General features: G+C 38.7%; 1 protein-coding gene across 3 annotated transcripts in view; it reads left to right on the top strand.

Annotated features, from left to right (window-relative positions):
• Positions 1 to 1,001: 1,001 nt before the first annotated feature.
• PAPLN (papilin, proteoglycan like sulfated glycoprotein) overlaps positions 1,002 to 13,885 on the top strand; it is a 92,262-nt gene continuing 79,378 nt past the window's right edge. For 2 of the 3 annotated variants that reach the window (XM_032228560.1, XM_032228578.1), the window contains exons 1-2: positions 1,521 to 1,544; positions 13,212 to 13,274. In XM_032228560.1, the coding sequence (XP_032084451.1) occupies positions 1,536 to 1,544; positions 13,212 to 13,274 (72 nt within the window). In that variant the 5' untranslated portion in view covers positions 1,521 to 1,535. Of the gene's footprint in view, positions 1,174 to 1,520; positions 1,545 to 13,211; positions 13,275 to 13,885 lie in introns of those variants that run through there. The other variant, XM_032228569.1, reaches the window with a different exon arrangement.

The raw sequence follows: 13,885 nt of genomic DNA on the forward strand, positions 1-13,885 counted from the left end.
TGCCATTTGAACAGTCACTAAACAAACTTCTGTAAGTCAAGGACTACCTGTATGATGTATTATCTCTATCCACTTAATTTATAATTCGGTGTGTTGTCTGAATACAAATCCTGGCCTTAATTGTATGCTTAGTGCAAAAGGTAAGATCAAGTGCTTTCATTCTTACAATTCAAATTTGCCTCTGTATATTCTCTAGGGGGGGGATGTGATGACTCATTGTCTAAGAGGCCGAGCTTGTTGATCAGGAAGGTCAGCAATTTGAACCCCGAGTGCCACGTAACGGAGTGAGCTCCCGTTACTTGTCCCAACTTCTGCCAACTTAGCAGTTCAAAAGCATGTAAAAATGCAAGTAGAAAAATAGGAACTACTTTTTGTGGGAAGGTAACAATGTTCCGTGCACCGTCAGCATTTAGTCATGCCAGCCTCATGACCACAGAGACATCTTTGGACAGTGCTGGCTCTTCGGCTTTGAAATGGAGATGAGCAACGCCCCCTGGAGTCAGGAACGACTAGGACATATGTGTGAGGGGAACCTTTACCTTTACCTTATATTCTTCAGACTTCTGTCCCAAGAAGTAACTTACCACATTGTATAGATGGAGACAGTCCTGGACAAGAATTGGAATTCTTTAGATATAAATTCCAGAGTATGCCTGTTTTCTAGCTGGAATATTATTTAAATTTCTCATTGCTTACACATGGAGCTTTAATAGATGAAGAAACTATGGCTCCAGTTAGAGATTCTTTCGTGCCTCTGCCTTGTCTTTTGATGATTTCTTAGCCTCTGGCTAAAATAAAATTTAATTCAGAGAGGCCCCACCTTGGCAGTAACTTCTGTAACAACGCTCTTTTTGAATAAAACAATGTTTATCTGAAAGAGAAGCAAATCATCCCGAACTGAGTTCTCTCACATCTCTGGAGTTGCAACTCCAGCTTTTAAACACACGATAACCATGGGAGAGCTTTTGCGGCAGAAAGGGTTAAATGAAATCCAACTCTCCTTTTCCTGTGCTGTAAAGAACTAGTAATCAAACAGAAGCTGAAGGCAAGACAGAGTGTCAGAGCCATTGACGGAGCTCCAATCCGAGAGGAGCCGTGGACTTGGTCTTCTCACCCTCCAGAAGTGGCATCAGTGAGCACTTTGCCCTCACTGACACGCAGATCCAGCATCAGGTAAGGAGGGTGGGTTATGGATTACAGATTAAATCTTGGTGCCTCTCGCTGTCCACTGCTGGTTTAATCAGTTTGATCAAGTTTTAAAAGTTAGACACGAAAGAGTGTCATGCAAAAGGGAGAACATTTGGTGATAAAATATCCTGATTTTTGGCAGGCGAAGAAGAAGGGATGTTTACATGTGAAATTAACTTAACAGTTAACTCGTTCGGAGCCCTGTTACTTCTAACATAGTCCAAAGCTATGATACTTCAATGAGGAACAGGTAGCTTTGCTTGTTTCATATGAGATGTGTCCTCCTTCCAACCTTGAACAGAGAAAGCCTCTTGGTACATTCAGTTCATACATTTAGTAGAGTTTGCATGTCCAAGGTAAGATTTGAGAGCGCTTGTTTGTAAGTGGATTATTTGCTTTTCCTCCCCCTGCACCTGCTTTGTCTCCATTCTATGTATTTTGGAAAAGGGAAGCAGCCACAGGAATAACCAGACATCCCTGTGAATGCCAGAAACCAAGCCAACTCGGTTTACTGCAAAGCAAGCAGCTGTGGGTGACACAAATTGTGGTGTGGTTGCCATCGGCTGATGAAAGAGTCGTGTTGCTACAGGCTCATGCAGTTGTGGGAACAATTCCACGGATTATCTGGAGTGGAGCTGTGTACGTGTGTGCTTGGTCCTGTAAACAGATTTGGAATTTTGTTTTTGTTTTTTCCTCTCTCTTTCTCATTTATTTATTTATTGGAATGGGAGAAGAAAATTAAAAGTGCTGGCAGGCTTTGCAAGATCAGGATTTGCATCCTTGATGGTTTTTTTATATATACAGGTACTCCTCAAGTTCATTTAGTGATGTTTGAAGTTACAACGGCACTGAAAAAAGTGACTTATGGCCGTTTTTCACACTTACGACCGTTGCAGCATCCCCATGGTCACGTGATCAAAATTCAGATGCTTGGCAACTGGCATGTATTTATGATGGTTGCAGTGTGTCCCAAGGTCATGGGATCACCTTTTGAGACCTCCTGACACACAAACTCAATGGGGAAGCCAGATTCGTTTAACATCTGTGTTACTCATACAACAACTGCAGTGATTCACTTAACAACTGTGGCAAGAAAGGTCATAAAATGGGCAGAATTCACTCAACAAGTGTCTTGCTTAGCAGCAGAACTTTTGGCTTAATTGTGGTCGTTAAGTCGAGGACTACTGGTACAGCAAAGCAGGGAAAGAGGCATATGTTAATTCCTATCTCAAGGACCTGGAGAAGATTTCTGGTCAATAGAGAGCAGTCTTTTTTAGATGGACCTTAACTTTCACAATTTTCATGCTACGAGGCTGTGATAGGGGTTCAAACCTGGCATCTAAACAGCACTTAAAGCTGATTCACAAATGGGACTTATCAGGCCCTGCTTCTAACAGTTCCATGAAATGTCAAGCATTCCAGTTACATTCATTAAAGTTCTATTGTCAAGTTGCCTGTTCAGCCAAACGCTGCCATGGGTATGATAAGCTAGACCAAACATTGCAAAAATAATATAAACAAAAATATAGGGAAGAGAAGAAGCTTGACATTTAAAGCTGCAGCAAGTTGATGCAACCATCTTCAGCCTGCGGGTGTCGGACAGACCTGGAAGTCATAGGAAATCTTTTCCACTCTCCTTAGCAAAGCAGCAGCCTGCAATGGATCGCTCAGAGAAATAAGGTCCCCCTGTTGCTTTATCCTTCTTTCCTGAACCAAAGATTGTGAGAAATAAGGGCACAAAATAGCAACATAACTCAGGATCTGTTAAGCAGTATGAGTTATCATGAATGGGAGTGTATATGTTAAAAACCAAGATGAGGATCAGCACAATTCCTAGGGGTATGTTTTGATAGTGTGAACATTGTCCTTCAAAGCCATGTTGATTTGGACCACAAAAGAGTCTGGTTCTTTCTAAGTGGGTACTCAAACTTTTTCCACCAAGATTCCAGGCCAGTTTAATTCCAGAGATCTGAATCAACCTGAATAGCAGCAGATCAAAGGAGAGGATGATAAGGTTGTACCATGAAACAGGAGAGGGAGAACGGTGATTTTCATGGTGCATTTCCCCAGGAATTCTATATATTGGATTTTGGAACACTACTACTTAATAATAACAGCACACAAGTGCAGAGTAGGCATATAAACTGGCTCCCTCTCTCACATCATGCACAATGTCCATACTCATAGCATTCTTAAACAGAGATTTCGTTCTGCTGGAAAGAGTGCTAAACCAGTGTTTAAAACTAAGCTGCCTGCCAGCTGACAGGTACTATGAGAGATGAGAAGAGAAATGGAAAGCACTCTCCTGCATTGTGCAAAGCAAACTTATAGTTTGGTTGCTTTTAAAAGAGGAGCTGTGTTAAATGTTTGAAAAGCATTGTGCCAAACCTGTATTTCAAAATAGCCTGACTTAATTATTGGCACTTCATCATACAGGCCCCACCACTACCAAACACACACACACACACACACACACACAATCTGTCAAAATTCCTCCCCGCTCTTATCCCATGTTAAGCGCTATCTATCAGTCATTAAATCTATATAACTATGCCAGCATAGAATTTGATGTCCCCTTAGTAATTCCTGTCCTACCAGGCTAGTTAGTTAAGCAGATATTATATTTATGACAGAAAAAAAGGATGATTTAAGGAAATACATGATAGGAATGGGTAGCTAGCACTCAACTAGCTACCAAGAAGAGAAAGAATTTCTTAGGAAGTTCAGAAGCTCTCTTTGTGTTCATGCCTATCATCTCTTCTTGTTATCTAACTCAATGAAATATATTTGGTCATATCAGCAGCATGAGTCTCCTATGCAAAACATAATCAGCTTTTACAGACATTTTACAAACAGGATGCACTAAGAAATCTACATGATTAATAGTGAGTTGGGTCACACTAAATTCTAAACCACAAACTGAGATACAGACAGCAATGGCTAGTTTCACACATAGCATATTAAAACCAATAAAGACAAATGTAGTACAACATGTGAACTTAGCTAATATTTCCTCTTAAATTTGGACTTGGATCAGATCCCCAATTCCTATGAAAACATCTGTGTGAGTAGAACTGGTGTCTGATATGATTGTCAGTTATAAAAGTGGCTTAATAGCACAGCATGATTTCATGAATCCAATCAGGATAAGAATAGTGTCAGTCACATCTTCCATGATGTCTGTAAGCGGTGTTGAAAATCATGGTTACCTAGACATTTGCTTGCTTGAATGTACACAGTTCCCAACTCAGTACTATCAATACATTACAACATGTACAAATGTGAAAATGTATACAAACACACACACATTGTGACAATCAGTGATTTGCTGTGAGGTTTATGGCTGGTGAGGCACTGACACAAATTTTTTTAGACTTGTGGACTTCAACTCCCAGAATTCCACAGCCAGGCATGCTCAGTTCCAATTTAAAGCAACAGCATTTGTTTTTCTCCTTTGCAAAATAAGTTTCCTTCTTTCTTTTTCTTTTTCTTCTCCCTTCCCCTCCTTCCTCCCTCTCTCCCTCCCTCCCCCTTTCAAACACACACACACACACACACACACACACACACACCCCAAGTTGGATTGGAGGGAGTCAGGAAGACCACAGGAGGAGGCAGGAAGCCAGTCAAAGAGCCATACTGGAGCACACACACTTTCCCCCAGCCCCGGAAGGATCCAGCCCAGCTTCACTGATTACAGGTTTGAAAAGACAACATTGCTCTGCCTGCAATCAAACTACACTTGGGGAAGGAGAGCACTTCCCTCCAGCCTTTGCCCAAAGCCCTGCACCAGGAGGATGAAGTTTGAATTCCTCCCCCTCCCTCCGACCCACATGTACCATTTCCAGCTGTTTCAGAGAGGATTTCAACTCTGCTCTTGCCTGCCATCATGAAAAGAAACAAAAATGTAAAAGGAAAAAGGCAAGAGCTGAGGTCAGGCTGAGCTAGTTGCTGCCAGAGTCACCGTGGATGACTCTGCTTAACTTTTTTAAAAAGCCTCTAAAAAAGCACCCTCTATAGGAGGAGGCAGGAGAAGGACGTGCCTCATCTACATCAGGAATTTTTAGCCTTATAACCCTTGCTTAACTCTGCTTGAGTGATCATAAAATGCCAGACTAGATGAGGCACGTCGTTCTCCTGCCTTCCCCTGTAGAGGGAGCTTTTTAGAGGCTTTTTTAAACAGTTAAGCACTAAGCAGAGTCATCCACTGTGATTCTGGCAGCAACTAGCTCAGCCTGACCTCAGCTCTTGCCTTTTTCCTTTTACATTTTTTTTCTTTTCATGATGACAGTGGTGAGGCTCTGCTCCCCTGACTGCACGTCACTAGTGACAGTGATGCCTACATGTGGTAGGTTGCTACATAGATGGCTTCTCAATTAACTTGATATAAACCAGCTCACCATCCTCTTTGTATGGAAATCTGTGTCACTAGAGGCAAGATTTCTTCTGTAGAGGCATAACAGCAGGAAAAAAGTGCGTTTTTCATGGAAATTATAAAGTTCCTGATTCAACCCCAAGTATCCTACCTGCAGGGTGATGGCCTGCTGGTTGCCTTCACAAATGGATTAGCTGTCTGGCTGAGTACAAGGCAATTTCCTCTATTCAGCATAAAATAATGAAGTTCAATTACACCCCACGTTATAATGTACTGAACGTTATAGTTAATGTATGTTATAATGAATTGAATATTATAGTTAAACTGATTGCTAATCTAGAATTTTTACGAGTGTAGGGATGTGTTTACATTATTCTATATAATGGCTATCAAAGCTCATAGTTCCCATATATTGTTATAACTTTCAACAACCTTAGAATTTTTTTCATATCCCTTTGTACTTTATCACCAAAATACCTTTGGCTTATTAGTTCACATGAAAACCATCTATTATTCTAAAAACCATCTTAAATGAGGATAAACATATCTAGTATACATATCTGGTTACAGAGGTATGCATGTTCAACATATTTCAATAGTTGACTCTTTTCTATCAGGATTCTATAATGCTACCAAATATATTTCTCAAGTATTTACTTGATGAAGCCTATCCTATCATCTCCAGCCTATATCATAGCACTTAATCATTAGAATGCCCTCCAGATAAGTTGGATCATAAATTTCATTATTCCCAGCTGGCAATGGATAATGGGAATAGTATTCCAATGTACCTCAAAGGCATCAAGTTGAGAAAGTTGTATAGTATTTAATTGCTTAATTCTACCCTGTTTGTAGTTTCTTATTTAATGAGTTAATTTTAAGGGAAGAGCAATGCTTCAGTTTGGAAGGGGAAAAGAAACTTGTGACTTAATACAATAATGACTCTAAAAGTCAGAAATGGAATTATGCCATGCTATATTATAGAATCAGGATTGTTGAGAGAGAGAGAGAGAGAAACTTCAGAAAACCAAACAATAAGACAGACAACAAATACTGCAAAACTAGTTCTGTGCTATGCCAGTGCACATATTTTTATATAAAAATGTAAACTTTTCATTTAACTTTATAAACAACACCATCACAATATATGCTTGGCAACCCTGTGCAGAATCATTTTCCTCCCATTCAAATTTGCATTATCCTGCATGGAAAAATGTTGCCATACCGCTGATCGTTTATTTCTGCACGTCTTCTTAAAATAGTTTAATCCTGTTTTGAAAGTTTTGTGATGATTCTTCATAGAACAACCAGGCTTTATTTCTTATAGCAGAGTTAGATTTTGTCAGTCAGTCAACCCGTCTCTCACATAGTTCTGTGTTTGCACCAGATTCCAGAGCCAAAAAATAAGCAAATGCACACTCCCCAGATTGTATGCATTAGCATCTAAGGAGCAATGTTTAAACTTGCAGCTTTCTTTGGGCTCCTCCAATGAAATGATTACATTTTAAATTTTTATGATTTGTTAAATATAGATCAATTTTCAGATTAGACCTGTGTTTCTCCACCTTGCCAATATTAAGATTAGTGAATTTCAACTCCCAGAATTTCCCAGCCAACATCCTGGCTGGAGAATTCTGGTAGTTGAATTCCATATGGATTACCAAAATATCTCATGGGATTAGAGAGAAACTATGGCTTTCCTTTATCTTGACTTGTTATTCATAAATTACCGTTATACTGATGATAGTTATTATCAGTTATTGCATTATTCTATTTTAATATTGAATTAAGTTTAAAATTGAGATAGGAGATTCTAATACGTAGAACTGAACCAATCTTAATTTTCTTTAGGATTATCATTCCCTTAGTGAAGACAGAACTATTTTGCTAACCCTTTCTTTGTTCTATTTTAAAGTCTGATATATCAAAATGGGGGAATGTTTGCTAAATTCTTCTTTGGGATAGATTTTACATTCGTCCCTTGTGCTGAACCAGATGTTAAAGGACAAAGTTTAGAAAGGAGGTGAAATTAATTACGATTGGCTGGAGTAAAAACTCAGTGTGAAGGAATGAAAAGTGAATATTTACTGTGAATCTTTTAGACTAAAAATTTGGCAGAAAGTAGAGAAGGTTTAAAGCATTTTTAAACATATGAAAATAAATGTCAACAAAATACTTCTGCAGTAATTCAGACATAAAGCATCATGCAATCATTTGCAGATTATAAAATCCTATGCAAGTTATGATCTATAGTGTGCACCATCAGTATACAAGTAGAAATCAGAATATTTTCCCTATTCGACATAAATCCTCCCCAGATGCAAGCAATGGCTTAATACCAAATAACTAGGGACATATCGCAACAGCTGTACAATCCAGACTTGGAGAGAGATTGGCACTATCCCAAAGACAGATTCTGGACTAGAGAATCCTAGTTTACAGTTCTCCCTTCAGTTTACTATGTGGCTTGATAATTGTTCATAGACATCTCTTTCCAATACAGTATAATAATTATTTTAGCCAACCACTGAAACTGATCTCCTGTTAATTTTCAAATACTTGAGATTTTCAGATATTAGTCAAAAAACAAACTATACATTTTAACATACACTATGCAATGTTAATTTGGTAACAAATTAACAAATTTGGTAACTACCATATAATGTGGTAGTACTTGAATACTGCAAATTCCTGGTTTTTATCTTTAGCCACAAGACTATTGCAACCAAGCTTTATTGGTTCCCTAAGGCATCCAATATTTGAAAACGCTTTTTATGTTACATCCCAAATAAATATCCATGGTCCTGAAGAGATATTCTGAGTTCTGGGTTTGTCCAGATGACCCATTATCCCATGCCAAAACCTTTCTGATTTCAATACAAAGTTCATTCCATGTTATTCTAGAGATAATTCAGATCTTACAGATAAGGATGTATAGATAAGACTGCTGGGGAAAGAAATAACTTTTTGGGTCTTTTATCCCACTCTTGAAGAGAGAGAGCAGACGCATTCTCCTTTTCCTTTCCCTTTTTGTTTGAGAAAACAAAAAGAAGTAAGATTTATCTCAGAACTTCCTTAATAATCTTTATTAGTCCTTTTGGAATATAAGCATGTGTCTTGAGATACACTTAATGGACTTGGCTCTATTCATACAAATATCCTGTACTAAATATGGACACTGATGAATGACTTAGAAAATTCCTTTCAGGGCTACCTCAATATTTTCCCTACAAGGAAAAGTATGTGAAGATTCTATAACCAATCAATCAATCAACACCACTCCTTTTTACCCAATAATAAAATACAAAGAATTTCAAGCCAATCATTGTTTGGCTTCCAGCTACTTATTAACAGCACTCTTTGTTACTCGGGACTGATTTATCAATTAGGTATTATAGATAAAGAGCCGAGGTGGCGCAGTGGTTAGGGTGCAGTACTGAAGGCCACTTCAGCTGACTGTTATCTGCAGTTCAGCGGTTCTAATCTCACCGGCTCAAGGTTGACTCAGCCTTCCATCCTTCTGAGGTGGGTGAAATGAGGACCCAGACTGTGGGGGCGATATGCTGATTCTGTAAACCACTTAGAGAGGGCTGAAAGCCCTATGAAGCGGTATATAAGTCTAACTGCTATTGCTTTTGCTACAAAGTACCTAAGGCCCATGCAAATGTTTGTTTATATGCTGCCCATCTCACTGTCCAAAGTAATTTTCTAAAATTTTAATGAGATGGAATAAAAAAGAAAAAGTAATTTATTGTATGTGTTTTAATACATGTTCATCTATTTTCACTCCTTCAATTAAAAAAAAAACACATGAGAAATGCACAAAATGTGAACATTTAGCCAATAATCTTATTTGTAACCTAGAGGCATAGGGCGGCTACTGAAATTTAGTTAACTTTGATGATGATGATTATTATATGATATACTACAGGCGAAACTTGAAAAATTAGAATATCGTGCAAAAGTTCATTTATTTCAGTAATGCAACTTAAAAGGTGAAACTAATATATGAGATAAGACTCATTACATGCAAAGCAAGATAGTTCAAGCCGTGATTTGTCATAATTGTGATTATTATGGCTTATAGCTCATGAAAACTCCAAATCAACAATCTCAGAAAATTAGAATATTACATGCAATCAATAAAAGAAGGATTGTACATAAAACAATATCGGATCTCTGAAAAGTATAAGCATGCATATGTACACAGTACTTGGTTTGGGCCCCTTTTGCAGCAATTACTGCCTCAGTGCGGCATGGCATGGAAGCCATCAGCCTGTGGCACTGCTGAGATGTTACGGAAGACCAGGATGCTTCAATAGCGGCATTCAGCTCTTCTGCATTGTTTGGTCTCATGTCTCTCATCTTTCTCTTGGCAATGCCCCATAGATTCTCTATGGGGTTCAGGTCAGGCACGTTTGCTGGCCAATCAAGCACAGTAATCCCACGGTCATTGAACCAGATTTTGGTGCTTTTGGCAGTGTGGGCAGGTGCCAAGTCCTGCTGGAAAATGTAGTCAGCATCCCCATAAAGCTCGTCTGTGGAAGGAAGCATGAAGTGTTCCAAAATCTCCTGGTAGACTGCTGCGTTAACCCTGGACTTAATGAAGCACAGTGGACCAACACCAGCAGATGACATGGCTCCCCAAATCAACACAGACTGTGAAAACTTCACACTGGACTTCAAGCATCTTGCAGTGTGTGCCTCGCTACTCTTCCTCCATTCTCTGGGTCCTTAGTTTCCAAATGAGATGCAAAAAGTTGCTCTCATCAGAAAAGAAGTCTTTGAACCACTGAGTAACAGACCAGATTTGTTTTTCTTTAGCCCAGGAAAGACGCTTCTGACGTTTGTTGTTCAGGAGCGGCTTGACAAGAGGAATACGACATTTGAAGCCTATGTCCAGGGTCCGTCTGTGTGTGGTGGCTTTTGATGCACTGACTCCAGCCTCAATCCACTCCTTGTGAAAGTCCCCAACACTTTTGAATGGCCTTTTCCTGACAATCCTCTCCAGGCTGCGGTCGTCCCTGCTGCTTGTGCACCTTTTTATTCCATACTTTCCCCTTCCATATAACTTTCTATTAATATGCTTTGATACAGCAATTTGGGAACATCCAACTTCTTATGCAATTACCGTTTGGGGCTTTCCCTATTATAGAGGGTGTCAATGATGGTTTTCTGCACAACTGTCAGGTCAGCAGTCTTTCCCATGATTGTGATTCCTACTGAACCAGACTGAGAGACCATTAAAAGGCTCAGGAACCCTTTGCAGGTGTTATGGCTTAATTAGCTGATTAGAGTGGGACGTTTTGAGCCTAGAATATTGCACCTTTTCACAATATTCTAATTTTCTGAGATTGTGGATTTGGGGTTTTCAGCTGAGCTGTAAGCCATAATCATCACAATTATGACAAATCATAGCTTGGACTATCTTGCTTTGCATGTAATGAGTCTATCTCATATATTAATTTCACCTTTTAAGTTGCATTACTGGAATAAATGAACTTTTGCACAATATTCTAATTTTTCGAGTTTCACCTGTATTTCCTATCTCTGTAAAATTCAAAGAAAATATTGAAAATTATGTGGTATACTTTTTAATACTATTTTTATAGAGGGAGGGGCCTATGAAAGGAAAATTAGGGCCTACAGAAATGATTCTGGTCCCAGCCTCCCCAGATTTGCATCAGGAATATTTTTTTTAAACTAGCTTTGAAGAAATAAAAGCAAAATAAGTAAGCTGGTATCATTTCCTGTGGTTGCACCTGTGCCCCCCCCCCCCAAGCCCTTGATGCTGCCATGTGAAGATGGCTGCACCTGGCTCTTTTGCCCAATAAAACCAATGTACGTCTAAGGCAGAGAAACCAGAGCCTGGAAAGCTTGTTTCCTGGAGCTCCCTTAATGAAAGCACATGTGCCCTATTTAGTGCAACAAAGGGAAACTAATTAATTGAAAGCCGTCTCCTGACAGACAGAAACATGGGAATCAGATCTGGGATTACTCAATGAAAATTTCCTTTACTTTCAACCTGTGGCTGTACATTACTTGGCAACTCTTTCAAAGGAACAGAAGATAGTTATTCAAGATCCAGCAATGGATCTTGGAAGCAGGGAACAATGCAAAATAATGATGGAAGCAGGAAACAATGTAAAATAAATGTAACAAATCATCCTCTCCTGAATGGTGAAGTAAGTGTTATATACATTATATGTAAAAGGAAATAACAGAGTTCATTTCCGTGCTAGTGATTTATAGCATCTTGCAGTGTCATCTACCTATTTTTGTACCAATATATAGTTCTTCATTGACACACAGTGCAACCACTACAGGTAGTCCTTGATTGACACTAGCCAGTTAACCACCATGTGAAGTTATACTGGACTAACAAAAGGTGACTTATGATCCATGCTCAATGTTAGACTGCTGCACCATGCAGTCATGTGATCACATGTCAGATGCATGGCCAACTGGCTTGCATTTGTGACTGGTTGCAGCATTTCATGGCTATATGATCATTTTCTGGCAAAAATACACCCCCACACATTGGATAAACTGAATTCAAATTTATAATCATGTGATTTGCTTAACACTCAAGTATTCCGCTTAATAGTCTTGGTGATGATTCAGTTAATGACTGTCATGAAATGGTGATCAAATTGAATCGAGACACATGGTAAATTACAGTGATTTACAACCAATATTCTGAGCTCAGTTGAGGTTGTAAGTCAAGAATTACCTGTAGTGTGAAGATAACAGTTTTCAAATGAAAAATACCTTTGGACAGAAAGAGTGATCAGGGTTGAAGGAGGGATAAAGGGCTGTTTAAACTTCAAACCAGCAGCCACTTTACTACTCCAATTCACTTATGAAAAGATATTGTAATTTAATTTGCCAGGATTTATTGTAGTTCATAATTTCATTCTGTGGTTTGTACTGTACTGATCATGGTTCCTGATATTTATGTTTTGTATGGAGCTTAATAGTGATTCACAGTCAAGTAATGACCTTCTGGAAAATTATAATCTCCATGACATCTATAAAACTATTGCTTATTCATTTCTATTTTACTCTTTAATCCTTTTAATGAGATATATATCTCATAAAATATATTCTTTCTAAAAATACAAGATAGATTGTTTGTAAATAATCCTTGCTACTATAGCTGAATTCAGAAGCAGCACTTGTTAGAGGATATGGTCTTGAACCATATCCTCCAACAGAGTGTCAAAAAATATGGAATAATTTACAGAATGTCCCACTACATGGCAATTATTAGCAATTATTCATAACATCTTATTATTATAAATAATGAATTACTTATAATGTGAAATTATTAGAATGCAGAGTATTGACAATCCAACTACCAATGAATGTTAGCAGACATTCATTCTCTCTGAAGTAAAGCTAAACCTAGTAATACATGGAGATTGTTATTACTAAAGATCATTATTCAAAATTACTCTTAAGTAAAGTACATCTTGAAGAGGAGAAAGCAGATTACAGAGAGAGACAGAGAAACACAAACAGAGAAAGAAGTCAACTGACCTGTCAACCCAGCCATGACAGAGAGATGAAAGAGGGAAGCTTTCGTCGTTGTTGTTTTAAAAAACAGTTTCTCATTTTAAGATTATTTTCTTCTTATCATCTGCAGGACATAATGGTATTATTAATCCTACTGGTTGCACTGGCAGCGGTGTCTCCATCTACATTGGCGGTAAGTATTAAGGCCCAACTTTAAGAACTAGAATCAAATATAAAAATATAGGCCAGATGTTTGCAAAGGATGTGGAATACTGAAAGAAAGCTACATGTTGTAGCTTTAGATGTTTAGATGAAGGTGGTTTAGGTAGGGAAAATCTGGGAGTCCTTGCCTCCTACTTTGTCCTATATGGTTGGTTTCAATTATCCTGCATTTCATGTGGAGTTTCTTCTAAGTCTAAGACAGGGCTCTTAAGAGATCCCCTCATGTTGCCTGGCATCATTCACTATTAGAGAAAGTGTATGCCAGCCAAAGCAGAATCATGCAAAATAGAAAGCCACGTGCCAAGAGAAGCAGTGGTAGCAGTGTCTTTGGCCATCTGGAGAAAGCAGCTCTCACTGCAGGAGAAGAATCAAAGAGTTAGGAAAGGATGAAATTCTGGGAAAGGAACTTTGCCGCAAACTCCATGGGCTTGACTCAGAGGCCCAAGTTTTCCCATACTGCCTATCAAGACAAGAAGTAGCACATATCTGAATATGAAAACACATCTCTTCCTTGCATCCTTTTCAAAGGTACAGTATATCTTTTTGGCCAGTGTGGGAAATGAGATGTCCCCTAAATAGATC

Source organism: Thamnophis elegans, chromosome 1, assembly GCF_009769535.1.
Source record: "Thamnophis elegans isolate rThaEle1 chromosome 1, rThaEle1.pri, whole genome shotgun sequence".
Classification (NCBI taxonomy): domain Eukaryota; kingdom Metazoa; phylum Chordata; class Lepidosauria; order Squamata; family Colubridae; genus Thamnophis; species Thamnophis elegans.